General features: G+C 39.5%; 1 protein-coding gene across 1 annotated transcript in view; it reads right to left on the bottom strand.

Moving 5' to 3' along the window:
- LOC139980340 (97 kDa heat shock protein-like) overlaps positions 1-13,185 on the bottom strand; it is a 20,736-nt gene extending 7,551 nt beyond the window's left edge. Inside the window, exons 1-12 of the mRNA XM_071991947.1 lie at positions 12,946-13,185; positions 9,688-9,745; positions 9,189-9,329; positions 8,418-8,540; positions 7,811-7,910; positions 6,340-6,473; positions 5,245-5,489; positions 4,232-4,308; positions 3,488-3,639; positions 3,097-3,191; positions 1,773-1,915; positions 534-898 (exon numbers count right to left, since the gene is read on the bottom strand). Coding sequence (XP_071848048.1) covers positions 534-898; positions 1,773-1,915; positions 3,097-3,191; positions 3,488-3,639; positions 4,232-4,308; positions 5,245-5,489; positions 6,340-6,473; positions 7,811-7,910; positions 8,418-8,540; positions 9,189-9,329; positions 9,688-9,745; positions 12,946-13,052 — 1,740 coding nt within the window. The 5' untranslated portion in view covers positions 13,053-13,185. The remainder of the gene's footprint in view (positions 1-533; positions 899-1,772; positions 1,916-3,096; positions 3,192-3,487; positions 3,640-4,231; positions 4,309-5,244; positions 5,490-6,339; positions 6,474-7,810; positions 7,911-8,417; positions 8,541-9,188; positions 9,330-9,687; positions 9,746-12,945) is intronic.
- Positions 13,186-17,060: the final 3,875 nt, after the last annotated feature.

A 17,060-nucleotide genomic window follows, 5' to 3' on the forward strand; every position in this document is an offset into this window, starting at 1 on the left:
ACCATTAGATGAAAACCAAATCTCCTTAGCATTTTGTATGCAGTTTTCAAAGTTGGTCGTATTTAGTGATTTAGTGATCTGGCAACAGCAGACTGCATGACATCATTATGGCTATTCAAACTGAAAATGTCTTAGTTTTTCTTTATACCACTGGAATCATTTATCCAGTGAGGAAAAAGTAGTATTTGTACAAATAACAGATTAAGTTGCACTCTGATGGTATTCTATAAACAGGGAACATTTGACAGACAAGCAAAACATCGGAAACATGTAACATTTCAAGATTGTGTGAACTTTGTTACATGGTCTGCCTCCCACGATAGTCCTTTAAGTATATGCATTGTAAGATTGCATTCATACTTATATATTTGTATGACAGTAGGAAATAACATACAAAACAATACAAACAACAAGACAATACAAACACCAAACAAAACAATACTAAGAACAAAACAAACAACAATACAATACTAAGAACAACACAATACAATACAATACAAACAACAAAACAAGCATGCTGTAATCAACCATACCTCTTGTTGCTCCTCTGATGTCTCCATTTTCTCCTCCCCTTCTTGACCTGCAGCACCCTGTTTTGGTTGTTCCTCTGTTCCAGCTGTGTCATTCGGAGTGGTCGGTTCTGTCTCCATCTTGGCCCCTTCTTCCCCTCCTCCTCCTCCTCCTCCTTCCTTGTTTACTTCTTCTTTCCCGTTGACTCCCTTCCCTTCTTTCCCCGCCTCTTCTTTCGGTTCCTCCGGTTCCGGTTCGGGAGGCAGTTTGACGACTACGTGAGCGGATGAGACAGAGAATATGCCGTGACGGTTGATGTTCACTTTGACCTTGATTTTGGGACTTTCGCCCTCTTCGTTCGGAGTGATGTTTTTGACGGTGAATTTTCCTGCATGAAGAAGAGCAAAGAAGATATACTGGAAAGATTGCAGTTTATGTAACATCAGAGATTATGAAATTAATACCAGAGGCCCTTGTAGAACTATGTACCACAGGCAGACACTAATCAACAAAGCTACGTCTCCCACACAGAGCGAGAAAAGCTTTCCTTGATTTCAAAGCATCCAAATGTTCAAAGATCTCTTGGAACCACAAAATTCATGCTGTTTTGCAGTTTGCATGGAATCAAACTAGATGACATCAGCAAGCAAAACTAAACGAGGCCACTTCGTTACCTGACAGGCGCCTCTGACATAACCAAATTGAAAACAATTTTGTGATCAGCACCAACTTCTCTTCCTGGACAGATCACATGACCGATTCAGGTTGTCCCTTAGCAACCATCTAGAGATGGCAGTAAGGTTCCTCCTGCATCAAGACATGTGATCCTGCCAAACAACCCAAACTTTCACCCGATCACATCAGTCTCCTGGTTTTGTCAGTAAAACACTGACAGAGGTTAGGAGACAAGACGTGGGGATGGAAGAATGGGAGGTTGGCGTATCTCGGAGAATGGATAAACAGTGTCATCATATCAACAAAATTGTCCGAAAGTGTCAGTAAAACAGCCTGCTTTATTAACATTCTAGAAATACTTAACTAGGAACTGACAATACAAGTGGCAGCCTGGATTCATTTATGCAACTAAACGAGGCCTCTTCGTTACCAGACAGGCGCCTCTGACAAAATAATGGTGTATAGGAGCAAAAAAACAGTAATAATGTGACAGTATTAGTTCTAATTCATTGTTAAGATCGAAACAATTCTTTAAAATAGCAACTTCAAAGCCCATTTTTGTTTCACGAAGTGTAAACAAAGCTTACCAATGAAAGAATCAGGGTACGGGACGGGTACCTCATCTGAATAAAATGCCTCTAGAGAAAATGCCTCGCTTCGGAAAAACGTCAGCATTCTGGTGAACGGAACTTCATCATTCTTCTTAAAGACGACCATTTCACCAGGTTCTCTAAATAAATGGACAGAGCAGCGACATGTCGATTAATTTTTCGTAAGTTGGGACTGCTTTTATAGCTTTCATTACTTTCCCAACACTGGTTAAAGTATAAACGGCACTGCCCGTTTTACATGTTCATTTAACTTTACTGACAATCGATGTTGAGTTAGTCATGCTGGTTTTCTGACCCCATCCCTTTGCGATCTACAGTATTAATCATGCAAAAAATCAATGTAACTTTTTGCACAATCTACAACAAAACAACAGCATGCAGTCTTATTTCCATGACTTATCCATGACTGATGGATACAGGGCTCATCCGCAATTATACATGAATGATGGACGCAGGGCTCAAGAAGTCTTGTGTTGTATTTCAATGTTTAACCACAATCTTCCTACGACCAGTGAAAACAATTTTGTGATCAGCACCAACTTCTCTTCCTGGACAAATCACATGACCGATTCAGGTTGTCCCTTAGCAACCATCTAGAGATGGCAGTAAGGTTCCTCCTGCATCAAGACGTGTGATCCTGCCAAACAACCCAAACTTTCACCCTATCACATCAGTCTCCTGGTTTTGTCAGTAAAACACTGACAGAGGTTAGGAGACAAGACGTGGGGATGGAAGAATGGGAGGTTGGCGTATCTCGGAGAATGGATAAACAGTGTCATCATATCAACAAAATTGTCCAAAAGTGTCATTAAAACAGCCTGCTGTGTGTACGTTCTGGAAATACCTTAACTAGGAACTCTTACTTACCAGGCAATGACAATAAAAGTGGCAGCCAGGATTCATTTATGCAACATATGCTAAGCCTACCTACATCTGGTGTGAAAGTGGGTGCTGGCCAAAGCCGAGGGGTGAATTTTTCTTTTGAAGTGTTTGAGCAAGGAGTTTGCATATTGATTGCCTGTATTCCAATCCAGAGCCCGATAATAAGATATAAAGTTGGCCCCCGATCTTGCGATTATCGGCTACTGAGGCCATTAAGGTATTGAGCCTGAGCATGCTCTACCCAGAACGATGCTCAATCAAGGTAAAGTGAGATTTTGTTATTCTCTCTGCCCCTTGTTAGTTAAAGTAACATGTTTTCTGGTGTCCATGTTGAAGGGGTTGGTAGAGATGCAAATGTTTGTTACATACTACACATGTAACCCAGCCAAACCATGTTCTAACAATGAACAATACTTACCCCTTCGCCGACGTCCACTTGAGTTTAATAGGGTACGGGGTCAGGTCTGTCACGGTAAACTCTCGTACACGGAAAGTTGGAGACAGAATTGCACACTGAGGTTAACAAATGAAGGGCAAAAAAGAGTTAAGGCCAATGTTACTGAGGTATAAGTACACTTCATGCATGTAAATAACGAAATTAAATTTATAACAAAAGAAAGGAGTAGCTGATACAATACAAGCTTATTCTGTGCATTTGTTGTGCTCAGAAAGGCTTACTGGTCAAAAGTCAATTGTAGGTACGGTGTGAAAATTTCACCTAGATTCTGAGATGTAGTTCTTGTAATTTACAAGTCAAAAATCAATTTTCCTCTGAATAATTCTGTTAAACTATCAAACAAAGTTTTCACCTGTAAAGCACACCCTCTGCTGACAGCTTCATCTTGGTTTAAAGTTGTACTCAACTCCTTCTTGAAAACAGACTTGATGATCTCCTTGACAGCTGGTATCCTGGTAGAGCCGCCGATAATCTCCACGGAGAAGATGTCTTCAAGTTTTATTTCTGAGGATTAAGCATGAAAGGAGGGATACATTGAATAGTAGTTCCAAGGTATATAATTTAGTAAAAAATAGAAGTCCCTCTGCTTAATGATTCCCATTGAAAGCTATAAGGCTTATGTCCTGTATACAACACATCTACATGCGATATATTGTGTTAATGCACAGTACCATTGTAAGACTGTCTATGGCAAACCAATTGTCCAAACATCAATGGGTAAACTTCACTGGAAAAGCTTTTACTTTTGAAGTTACAATTGTTACTACATTACAGACTATCATTTGATGACACTATGCACCCTGGCAAGTGAATACTAAGCACAGGTCTGTGTGTGGTTATACAGCTTCTACATACACAGTTTAGTATGTTAGTTAATACACCGAAAATGAGCAGAGGTTAACACGAGCGTTTATGGGGGTTGGAGAAATATCAAACACACTCAGGCGATGGATTCCAGGGATTGATAAGTTCACAGTAAAGTGGAATATTCCATCACAACTATGGTGGGTTCAAATGATTGTGGGATAGTCCATTTCCAACATGGGGGATTTGAAGAATTGTGGATAATCAATCCTTACTGTAAAGGATCACTTACTAATTTGATCCAGAGCAGCTTTTAGTGGAACTTCAACTCTTTTCAGTAAATCTGCAGCAAGAGCTTCAAACTCACTCCTAAGGAAAAAGAATCAAGAAACAAGAAATCAATAAAGCATTTCTTCAGACTCAAAGCAAATGGTTACCCTTACTTATTACTGTGATCACCCAAAAAATTCACTTGACCTGAAACTGCATTGCTAGTTTGTGGAATTAATGTCGCATCAGATGTCCAAAATTTTGGGAAGGGTCTTGTTACTTTTCAAAGCAAGTATCAACACTTAACGTTATTCTATCAGAATATTATGGTGGGTTTTCCCAGCCTTGCCTACTCCGACTGTGATTCAGAGCTGGCAATTTCGTCATCATTAACTGCTGAAGATAATTACCAGCTAATTACACCGTTTGTGGACGGACAAAAAACTTGTAAATGACCATTGCAGCAGTACCTTGATCGTATCTGGTGAAATTTGGATTTGATTATGAATAGGGGTGCCATAGTTTATCTGGAGACTAGAGGACAACTTGCTGAAGCCTGGAGGAATACTTTTAATCCAACATTTTATTTCCAATTTTTCACTTCAAAATTGTGATCTTAGTATTAATGCACTATTAGTCATTGCTATATTGCTTACTTCACATCCCCTTATGTAATGCTAGAACGTTATTCATTCCAAAGTCAACACAATTAGGTGAAAATTAAATTACAAAACAACTGGCAGTTTGTGACTATTGCATAGCACCAGTTCTCCTCCAGTTCAGTTATGGTAGAAACTATGAAAGTTTCCAAATATCAGTATGTTGAGAATGATATCTAGGAATTGGCTGCAAAAATTCACCAAGATATTTAGAATGTGACCTAGAATGCAAAAGGATCCATAACTGACCAAAATCAATGCATAAGGCTTGCATTTAACGACAAGGGGCGTATATTTTTTTGTTTAGATATATGGTAGAGTAGAGATCTGGCCAGGTAAATAGTCCGTCAAGAATCATCTGCACAGTGAGGGTTACCTCTGCATGCCTGATCGTACATCCTTGTCGTCCATGACACTTTCCATGTTGACTGGAATTCTGGTGGCATTGGCGCTCATCTGCTTCTTCAGTTTCTCGGCTTCTACTAGAACACGCTGCCTGGCTCGGAGTTTTGAATTCACATCTATCTTGTATTTATCCAGGAAATCCTTGGCTAACTGCTCAAATATAACCCAGTCAAAATCTCTCCCGCCTAGAGAACGGTCTGAGGCAGTTGATAGCACCTGCCAAGGTTAAATTGGGTATTGAAACAAGGATCAGGGACACTTCATGATACACGCCAAGAACCATACATTGTTCTGATAGTTTCAAACACGATCACATGCTAAGCTCCTTTAACTGATTTAAGTAGATTTCAAGGTTTGTATCAACTTCTATGATCACACTGAGAAGCATAAACAGTGGCATCAAACAGGAACACATGCTAAGCTCCTTTAACTGATTAAAGCAACAACCAAGGTTTGTATAGGTTTCTACAATCACACTGAGAAGCATAAACAGTGAAGCCGATATCAAACACGATGACATGATAAGCTCCTTTATCTGATTAAAGCAGATACCAAGGTTTGTATCAATTTCTATGCTCACACTGAGAAACATAAACAGTGGCATCAAACAGGAACACATGCTAAGCTCCTATTTCTGATTAAAGCAACAACCAAGGTTTGAATCAGTTTCGAATCAGTTTCTCCAATCACACTGAGTAGCATATATAGTAATGCAGGTATCGAAGACAAACACATGCTAAGCTCCTTTAAATGATTAAAGCAGAAATCAAGGATTGTATCATAGCATACATAAAGATGACAATTTCAAACATTTGGACATATTCTAAGCTCCTTTAATTGTTTAAAGCAGAAATCAAATTTGCCAAATACGTGAAACCCCACTGAATTTCACTTTTAAATATGAAAGTATGAAAATAAACTGTCACATCTTTTGTTAGCCTACCATAACCATATAAATATACCAGACTGGCAGCCTCTGCAAAAGATCCAGGTTTAGGTGGAAACATCAGGCCCACTGACTGTTACACAGATACTTTATCAGATAAAGCAATTCCAATCAACTTACCTTTAATTTGCCTTTGTTGAATGCACATATGGCCACTTGGAGGGATGAGTGGCCCATATCAACAAAAACAACATTTCTGGGCTTTTCCTCTGGTGTTGGAAGGTCCTGTTTGTAGATGCCATAGGCAAGTGCAACTGGAAACAAAATGGAGAGTAAAAAACATTGCTGCCAATATCTGACCTTAGTTATGTTTGGGTTTTTGCCTCTTTCATTTTCAACTACTTCAGAGGATCTTGGTGCTTATAATTGTAGACTTTGGAGATGCCTCGGCAATACTCAGTATAAATCCATCCATATTATACCTGATTATTTCATGTTTCATTTGCATAAGTATATTCCAGTGCTTTATACACTGGCAAATTAGGAGTCAAAACTAGGGAAATTAAAAGAGGTCCTATGTGAAAAATATGCAAACATTTAGTGCAAATCATGTGCAGAACTACTTCATGCCAATGGTTAATCAGCAGGAGGACGATCAGAGGCATAATAATTAAATAGAGCACATCTTCAGATATGTGCACTGATGAACTTGTGCATAACTACACATAAGTCATGGTAAATTCAGCTGTTAAACATCACCCCAAATTTGAACTGCTAGCATGTTTTTCATCAAAACAGCTTAAATGTTATATCTTTCTTTCTTCTTTTTTATAGTGGAATGGCAATATTTTGTGATCAGCACCAACTTCTCTTCCTAGACAGATCACATGACCGATTCAGGTTGTCCCTTAGCAACCATCTAGAGATGGCAGTAAGGTTCCTCCTGCATCAAGACATGTGATCCTGCCAAACAACCCAAACTTTCACCCGATCACATCAGTCTCCTGGTTTTGTCAGTAAAACACTGACAGAGGTTAGAAGACAAGACGTGGGGAAGGAAGAATGGGAGGTTGGCGTATCTCAGAGAATGGATAAACAGTGTCATCATGTCAACAAAATTGTCCAAATGATGTTTATATTGGTGAAAATCTTGACAAGAGTGCCCTCTGGATCCAAACAATTCACAATGCAGGACAATACCAGCCAGATTCGGAATGATGTAAAATTGTACAAGAAGTCTGCTCTTCCGAATTATAGATTCAGAAGTGAGAGGACATGGACATTGACCCACGAATGGGTCAATGGGGAGCAGCACTAATAGGTTACCAGTTTAGAGTAGGTTGGGATGCATATTTTGTATGGAGACTGTTAAGATATAAAAGTTACAATTCACTTATAAAGTAACACTAACACTAGAGCAGCAATGCTGCAGAATCTCAATACTTTGCGCAGTGAAATGGAAATTCTGGTGGTTGAAATATATTGCTCAACAAAAATGCTGCAATAAAAGTCACGCAATGACATCGATGGCAGTAACAAAGCAAGTACTACTACCAATTCTCTTCTCCTCCTCCTACACCCACCCCCCCCCTCCAAAATAGATTATAGATAAATATATATCAAAGGGATATTTGATAATGAAGGAATTTACCTGCAGTTGTGTCATTCATCACTCTGAGACAGTTAAGACCAGCAATGTGAGCTGAACTGCACACTGCTCTCCTCTCGGTATCTGTAAAATACTGGGGAACCTAACAGTAACAACGAGAAAAAACATTCACAGAATTCATCAGATGAATAAATTTCTATCCAGTTTCATTTTGAATTTAGTTCCAGTATAAACATGCAAATGGAGAAGTCCACAGACATTGGGCCCGTTAAACAGCCTGAATTTTGAGGCCTGCTATTATCATTATCCAGTTTGATGGAGATGAAAAATCACAAATAATTTGCGAGATATCTTGTTTTTAGTGTTTCTTCATTTGCTAGAAACAAGACTTGAGCAAGTCTACAAGTAACATCACACAGCCACTACTCCTTGAATATTCAATGTTCTTCATTTTCATTACTGTATACATTTAAGTGTACATTCTACAGCCAATATTAGACATAATGACAAAGAATATTTTTTCCCCGGCAGTCATTTACATCCGACACAAACAAAACAAACGATGGAACTGAACCTAGAAACTTAACAATCTAACGCAGAAGGCTCAGACAGATCCTACATGTGATGAAATTAAAACATTCAAACTTACAGAAATGACACAGTCAATGACCTTAGTGTTCAATGCTGTCTCTGTTGTCGTCTTCAGTTTGGTCAAGAACGTTGCCGTTACCTGCTCTGGGCTAAACACTTCTTGTTCATTCTGATACTGCACCTGTGGTTGAAACATAATTAGAAACATGTCATGACAATAACCTCAGTAATACCCTCCCCACTCCCCCCCCCCTTCCCTTGTAAACAGTTACGGTATCAATATTGAGTACAAGATAGATGCTAAAAGCATCAGGGGTTTCAACAAGATGAAAAAAGCTTTCACTTGTCGCCATGCTTGCAGGAGTAAGTTTGATATCAAATAGCTGTACCAAAATGTCTAAAGTTGTACTATGGGTTGCTGTCATATATACATTTTCGGAGGATTTGGTTGGATTTTTAATGTCCCCTGAACTGTACGTACAACAAGGGATATATTCTTGATACTTTTACATGATAGTGGAATAAAAACTTAAATCGCATCCAAGTTCGGTGCTCCTACAGACTTCGGGTGGGGTAGGGGGGAGGAATGACCAGGTGAAGTATTATGCAATTTCAGCAGTTTGCTGCATACATATGTGCAAATATGTACAGCTGTTTTGAGGTGCAGAGAACCGGGTGTGAAGAATGTGAGTGATCATCAAATGGTTCCCCATAAGATCATGCAGCAATATACACTATTTGCATTTAGTCATAGTCGAGGTCCGGCTGGAACCATACTTCACATATAAACTTCGTCTGCTTACTCTGATGTTGATGCGAAGCTGCTTACCTGCATACCAATTCCTCCATTTTCCGTCTCAACCACATTATACGGTGTTCTCTTGAGCTCTTCTTGCACCGCCGGGTCCTTGTATTTTCTTCCAATAAATCTCTTGAACTGTGACACCGTATTCTTTGGGTTTGTTACCATCTAAGACATAGATGAACGTAAAATACTGTATTAATGATGAAAAGGAGTTGATCAAGATCAATTTTTTTTTCCACCATCATTGGAAGACACGAGTACAATCTGCATTGCACTGAATGTTAGTCTGATACATTAATATGCATTTTTAATGTGCATTAAAGTGCAAGTGCAGTTTATATAATTAAGAATTAATAACTCTGTCACATTTTCTTAAAAGTTTGACATACAATGACAAAGTAACACCAGTCTTTAGAATGTCCAAGGCTTGGTAAATTTCTACTGTGGAGTAATTTAAGATAATAAGACTGAAGAAAGAAATTTCAACCCTTGGCCTTCCCATTTTGCTCAAATTGTAACTCACCTGACTTTTAGCCTCTTGACCCTGGGATCTCTGCGGACCACTGAATGAGACCACAGACCTGTAAAAGGACAACACAATGTAGGAAATGAACATGTGATATTCACAATAACAAGAAATAACTTGTGTTGAAATTTTTGTATAGCAGTTTTTAGGTTTATAAATCTTGCTTCCCATGCAATAATGAAAAATCTTATGGTCCTGTGCTCAAAGCGGCCATCTTTAGTTTAATTGATAAATTATTCCTGTATCAGATTGACAAATTTGCTACACTCGTTCCATACGTGCCACTTTAATACAATTATCCCATCTTCCCTTAGCTGCATCAACAGGAAATCATCCGTTTAAGGAACATAGTATTGTGCCATAGTGATCCATCCTCCTTTCCTGTAAACCATCCCATGGTGATTCCAACAATTCTCTCTGTTCTTTAACATTAATGGAGCCTCAAATTTAAGTTAACCGCCACTGTCAAGTATTAACATTACTGGTGACATGGGCTCTGAATATAGTAATGTACTGTTCCTACTGCACATAGTAGAGTGCTCTGTAAAACCCTCTTAATTAATGCATGTATTAGTCATTTTCAACTTATTTTATTTTCTTTGTTCAAGATGCATATGTCTTACACCCCTGAACAGCTGTGTGTGCACATGGCAAAAGAAGGGTTTGTGAATCACCACCAGACTTTCTCGGTTGCTTTTGTCCAAACCGTTTGAGAAACACCTTGTTCAAGGTTCTTTCATGTTTATGAGCTTGAGTCAAGGAATCAAACATACATGTATGCCATGTTGCAGACTGATGAAGACAACAACAACAATGGTGGAGAAGTCACTATAAACAGTACAGTATATTATAACATCTAGTACCTTCAAATTCACATAAATACTGTACATATCCCTCTGTAGTGTTTATTCAACCTTTAAGACATGTTGAGAAACCTGATGTGTACACAGTATTTACTTCAAGTAACAAGTCCAAGGAAACTATACTTTTAGGCAATAAACTACCATCATACAGCTTGCTGACTTTAATTTGTTGCTTTTGCAAAATAAGAATGTAATGTTCAAGCAATAACAGGATACCCATAAATCACGCTAAATGATCTCTGTGGTTAAAATCCATTTGCTGCCAACCCAAAGTGGCAAAAAGCACAAAGGCTTTGTCCCACAAATTTAATGTAACTCAACACAAAATTCATACACAGCCAAATGCAGTAACTGAAAGTTGAATTTGTTGATCAACATTGCATAGAAATGCAAAACTTTCATGGGAAAGGGACCAGAACAGACATGATTTGGAGTGCCTTGCCAAGTGGAAGTGAGCAATTGCTAAATTATCATGTAAACCTTTATAATGAAATTTCACACCTAAAGTACTGTAGGCAGGACAAATTTCTTGTTGTCCCTGAACAACCATGCCTTACATTCTAGTTGTCAGCAAATTTAACAGTTGCCAAAAATGTAGCAAAATTACAATATGTGCATTGCAGAGATGAGCGTAGGTGAATAGAACACCAACATTAGAATGATACCAATTCATCATTTTACCTAATTAGGGTTATTAAGTTACAATGCAATCTACATTTATTTGAGTGTGGTTGTCCGAATGGCAACAGAAATTTAGTAGTCTTTGACTACTATTGAAAAATGTTCCTGCATAGAGAAAAGTACAGTACTTTCCCACTAACATTTTCTGGCGAGAGACTTGTTTCTTTGTAAACTTTATCTTGTAATCAAGTCATTTTCACTGGTACAAGTAGAACATATTAACATTGGTTGTAACATTTAAGCAATTCACCAACAAAACATTATAACTTGGGCTCACATATTTTTTTTTTTTGGGCAGGATGTTATATGGTAAACATAACTAGTGGTGCTCAGTCCCATTTTCAGTTTCTATCTTACTGTTGTGACATTTTGTTATTCTGTTTCATATTTTGCTTTGTCAATGAAGAGGACTTGAAGTTGATAGAACCATTTCATGTAAAAGTAAATGATTTTGCAAAGTTTTATGTTGTGTCTCTCTTATAAATTTCTTTCAGTTTAAAGATAAAACAGTTGACACTTTTTGATATTCTAGGTGTGGATTCAAGGGGCGGTTTATGTCTTTGAAGTCCATTCCAATGATATTAGCCAATATTATCGTGGTGTATAGTACAGTCAGTGCATATAACCTTCCTTCTATGTAAAATCTATTCTCGTTTTAATAACTGCAGTCCGAGGCACAGTGGGGAAGATTTTTTGTTTACCCGGGTGGAAGAGTCGTTTCTGTTTAATGCAGAACATTGGCATGTTGTTAGATGGTGGGAAAGTTAAACAACTTTTCTTGACTGCCAATCCACCAAAAAAGACACATTCTGACCGGCAGACATTATATAATTGTATCAAGAAGATATAACCATCTGATGCAGATTTGGGGGGCATGAGGGGTTATATCCCAGTTCACCTGAAATAATAAACAGATAGTAAAAGGGTTCCATGTGTATACTTTTGGATTAAATATTATTGGGAATGTATCACCTGAAGTTTAAAATAGGAAAATTTGTTTCCTTTTTTGGGGCTCCAGAGGGGTGATGCATATGGGAGTTAGCTTTAACAACCGCAGAGCCACAACTCCCTGCTTTTCAAAATCCTGGATTCAACCATGGAACCATTTGTTTTATAAATTTGAGTCCAGATTTAAATCAGTGAGATACCGGTGTAATTTTTAGGCCGTGGCTATTCTTACGACGAGTCGTAACAATTATTTATAAACTATTCTTACTACAAAGGCAAATTCAAGCGCAGTAAAGTAAATAAAGCAACTGCGCATGTAGTAGGGGTAACCCTTACCCTAAACATAACCCTAAACCTCAATCCTAACCCTTACCCTAACCCTAACCGGAAATTATTGTTTCTCCTCGTCGTAAAAATAGTACTCCTGGTAATGAAAATAGCAACTGCGCATGCGTAGTCGGGAATTATTCTTACGACTAGTCGTAACAATAGCCACTTTGTAATTTTTATCAACCAATGCTGTATAGCAATAGCATAATGATATAGAAATATCATATCGCAACATCCCTATTAAAAAATATTGCATATGTGAAGTTTGTCCAAAGCTAAGTCAAACTTATCACTAGTTATTGAACATTAACTTTTGCGTCAGCTTACTTAAATCTGTTAGACTAGTTGTCCAATGTATAATTTTTTTTTTCTATTATGAATAGCGCAACGCGAGGTACAGTAGTACTAGCCTAGCCTATGTTACAGTACTTACGGTGTCATGCGATCACTGTGCTCGTTTGCTATCGTTTCGATTCCTCCACCCTTGGCGACGGCGATATAAGAGGACAAGTTGCCAACATCGAATCCTACTACCGCCATTTTTTAATGTAATTCCTTTGCTTGTAGATTGGAAGTTCTCTTTTTTGGAGATTTCTGTTTATTATAATTTAGGCTGTACGACTGAGAAGGCTGCTTGTGTAGCGGTAAAGTATGCACATGTGCTTACAAAAGATTATTTATATAGGGCTGCCCATGCTTTCACATGTTCAGAGCTAGAGAAATTTCTCGATTCACGTTTACACTGATAGTATGGAACAGTTAAGGTGCCGTCCAAATGTTTTGTAAATAAAATGACAAACTGAGCAATTCAACATTTTCTGACAAAATCATTATTTTATCAGATGTCAGCGGTTCAAAATAAATTGATCACTTTTATAGAGTTTACCAAATAAACATTCATGTCATCAAGTCGACAATTTGCAACAACATTTCACAGCAAGATGATGAATTGCAGCAGCAATACAGAGAGAGGTCTTCACATTTTGACAGAGGAGAGTATGTTTCCCGGTGAGTCAAGAACAGCAACAGAACAGCAAACCCCGTGACACTTTTATCCCTTGTTAAATTGTTATTTTGGTCATTTACCACGCTGTCAAGCCATTGAAAGACCCATTTCACCCACCACAATTGACCTACATTCGTCAAGTGAAGTTTCAAGAACATGTCAAATAATTCAAGGTAAAAATTTTCGAAAGAAATTGTATTGATATGACATTTACGGGCTACAGTAGAATACAGTAGAACACCGTGTCACACTGGTAATTTCTAGAAAAGTATGCATCAGTGGCGGATCCAGGATTTCGCCGAAGGGGGGGGGGGGGCCCAGATGGGAAATGCCTAATCGTCGTCCTGGGGGAGGGGTCTAAGGGGAGTGGGTGCCCCACTCCCCTTTGGAAAATTTCACAAAATATGGAGGTCCTAGGTGCAATCTGGTGCTACTTTTCGTGAAAGTTTGGAGTAAAATTTATTTCCAATATATCATGTATTCATGGTTTGCCGGGCATTTGCAATTTCGAGCAATGAGCTGGGACTTACGTCTTTGGGGAGTAGGTGGTGATGCAAACTACTTTTTACCAGGCTACTCCAGGCCATTTCATCTTGGATGCCCCCTTCCAGATGGAGACTATTGATGCAGTCGGAGTACCCCTCTCACCTTCACTTTATCAGAATGATGGTGTACTCTTTTTGCAAATTTATTTTACAAAAAATTACACGCACAGTGGCGTAGCTAGGATTTTTTGAGTGGGGGGCCATGGGGGCTGTTCTTTCTTGTGGGGGGCGGAGGTTACTGTCTAAGCGGAGCGCCACCTTGGTTGGCGCGGAGCGTACAGAGAAAATTTGAGATTTCAGCACCCCCCAGATCGCAGGAGATGGCACCTGTGAGGCAAAATAGCAACAAAAAAGATGTGCAACTTTGGTGACAGAAATGCAAAAAAAGTTTCTTCTCTTTCATGCTGACTGGCCTTGCCAACTCAGCCAGACTTTTAACTTGAGGGAAGTTGGCATCATTTGTCGTTTCAAGCTGTCAAGGCCTTTCTCCCAACTCAAACCCCTGTGGGCTACCGGTAGGTTTGCAGGATATGCCCACATGTGGACTTAAATAGCATTAGAGGAAGGGGATGGAAGACTAACACGCATCGATGTTTCGGTAATGGTCCACATTGGTGGCTCGGTGCTAATTGGGCCATTTATTGGGTTTCTTGAGGCAGCTGTCATCAGAATCTGGGTTTTTGTGCACATCGATGACCGATAACATGTATTGGTATGTAAATTTCTTCTTCATATATCTAGCAACACTCTAAAAACAAATGAGTGGATTTCATTCCATTGGAGTGATCACTCGGCGCACTTCAAATTAAGAGTGAAATTTAACTCTATTGGAGTTAACCCTCACTCCTAATATGAGTGAATATAACTCTATTAGGAGTTAAGATTTACTCCAATGGAGTGGAAATTCACTCTTATACCGGAATGTGCTCAGTGATCACTCCCATGGAGTGAAATTCACCTATGTTTTTATCAGTACAGTACAGTGCATATCATCATAGACGTACGTACGTACGTACGTTCGTATATGAGACGCACTCGATACCCACGATACGATACGGTCCTGGAGAAACTATTTCCACTCATCATTTTTTACGGCGATACAGTAGTGAGTAATAGGCACAGCCGCATGTTTGCAGGAATTTCAGAATTCCCAATATTTTATATCTCTACCAGTAGTGAAAATCATGTTTCGACAGTTACGTGGGCGTAAAAATGTTGTTTTGTGGAATATTCAATGACATATCAGGGGCGGATGCAGGATTTGTGACAGGGGGGTCTGACTGGTTCAGCCGCGCCTGAACGTAAGACTATCTCTAAGCGGAGCGCCATCATCGGTTGGCGCGGAGCGTACAAGAAAATTTTTGGCTTTACACACCCCCCAGATGGCCGGAAACGGCACTTCCCGAGTATTCTAAGCAGCATGCACCTAGCCTGAAAATATGGATCTCATGTCTGCAATTTCTCAATTGATGAGAAAAAAACAATCTATGAAATATGGTATTACATATCAGATGAGTTGAGATGATGCAAAAATCATAATGCCTTTAGCCCCCAATCCCCTCCCGTTCCGTCACCACTCTTTGATGCAGGGCCGGATCCAGGATTCTGGAAGGGTGAGGGGTTTGCTCATGAAAAATTCGTTAGCGCATCCTACCGCTCTGTAACCTCACCGCCCAAAAAAATTCGAACACCACCTCAATTTTGAAACTTTTCGGTCTGAAAATTGAGATCGTTAGGCATTTTTGGCACGTGTAGCACGCGTGCACACTATATAGTCATTTGACGGAAAAGACAAACCTGGATGACTTGTGAGGATAACCGCTTTTCTGACGTCCTACATGTTTAAAATTGGCGTTTAATGTAATAATTTTTTCTCTCTTTTTTTTTCTCTATTTTTTTTTGGCCAAGAGCAGGGGGGTCCGGACCCCCTGGACCCCCCCTGGATCCGCGCCTGCATATATTCATTTGACTCGAGGCAATATATGAAAACCTGATACCTCGGCTCAGTACAAACGGAGCCAATCTTTTGATAGATTGTTGCGCTTGGTGGAAGCACTGAACATATTTTCAGCAGATATCGATATCGCGCAGCACAACAAGGTTCGTGGTATATGGTCGCAATCGTCGCATCGACCATTGCCATGCCATGCTGTGTGACCATTCTCATGATTACTACAGATATTGTATTTTCTTATTCTGCCAGATGCAGACGAGATAATTGTGTAACTCTATTTCCCAAATTATTGAACAAAAAATATAAGTGAATCGCACTTATTTTTTTACAACACTTTTTTTACCCCATTCCCAGTGGGGGGGGGGGGCCAGCCTATTTCATGGGGGGCCTCGTCCCCCCGTAGCTACGCCACTGATCACGCATGGGGCCCTTTCCCTCGAACGCGGTAAAAAAAAAATCAGGATTTTCAAAAAGGGGGGGGGGCCCGGGCCCCCGGGCCCAAAATAGTCAGAGATATTTGTGATAAGCAACCCCCAAGCAGCTTAGAACAACATTGCGCGATTGCCATGCCTGGGGTAAGTCTTGTATGGACAATTATGGCTAGACGTAGAAATGGAGGGGTAGATGGAGAAGGGGGGGATGGATTTCCCCACCCCAACTTTCATCATGTGATGACGCAGGCCGGCTGAGTATGTTTCTGCCCCTCGTTATTTTAACTAGGGATGCACTCCATTATATTGAGCGTTTTCTTCTAGACGGGCTCACGCAGCAGTGCATATTTTTTTAAATGCCTCCAAATTTTGACACAATTCGAAATTTCGACAGTTTTATGAGCGTAAAAATGGATGACACTCATACTGCTCCGACAGCATCCCTGAAGCTTAAGCTAGGATCGAGTATGCGTTATTGGGGGTACCGAGACTTAAGACAGATTTCGGGCGAAATTGCTAACTAGAGTGCATCTCTGTCAAAGAGCTGGTATCATATATTCCAATAACTTAGTGCTGATTTGTAAAACAATGCAACAAAATAGGCACGCTATG

The sequence above is a fragment of the Apostichopus japonicus genome, chromosome 14 (assembly GCF_037975245.1).
Source record: "Apostichopus japonicus isolate 1M-3 chromosome 14, ASM3797524v1, whole genome shotgun sequence".
Classification (NCBI taxonomy): Eukaryota; Metazoa; Echinodermata; class Holothuroidea; order Aspidochirotida; family Stichopodidae; genus Apostichopus; species Apostichopus japonicus.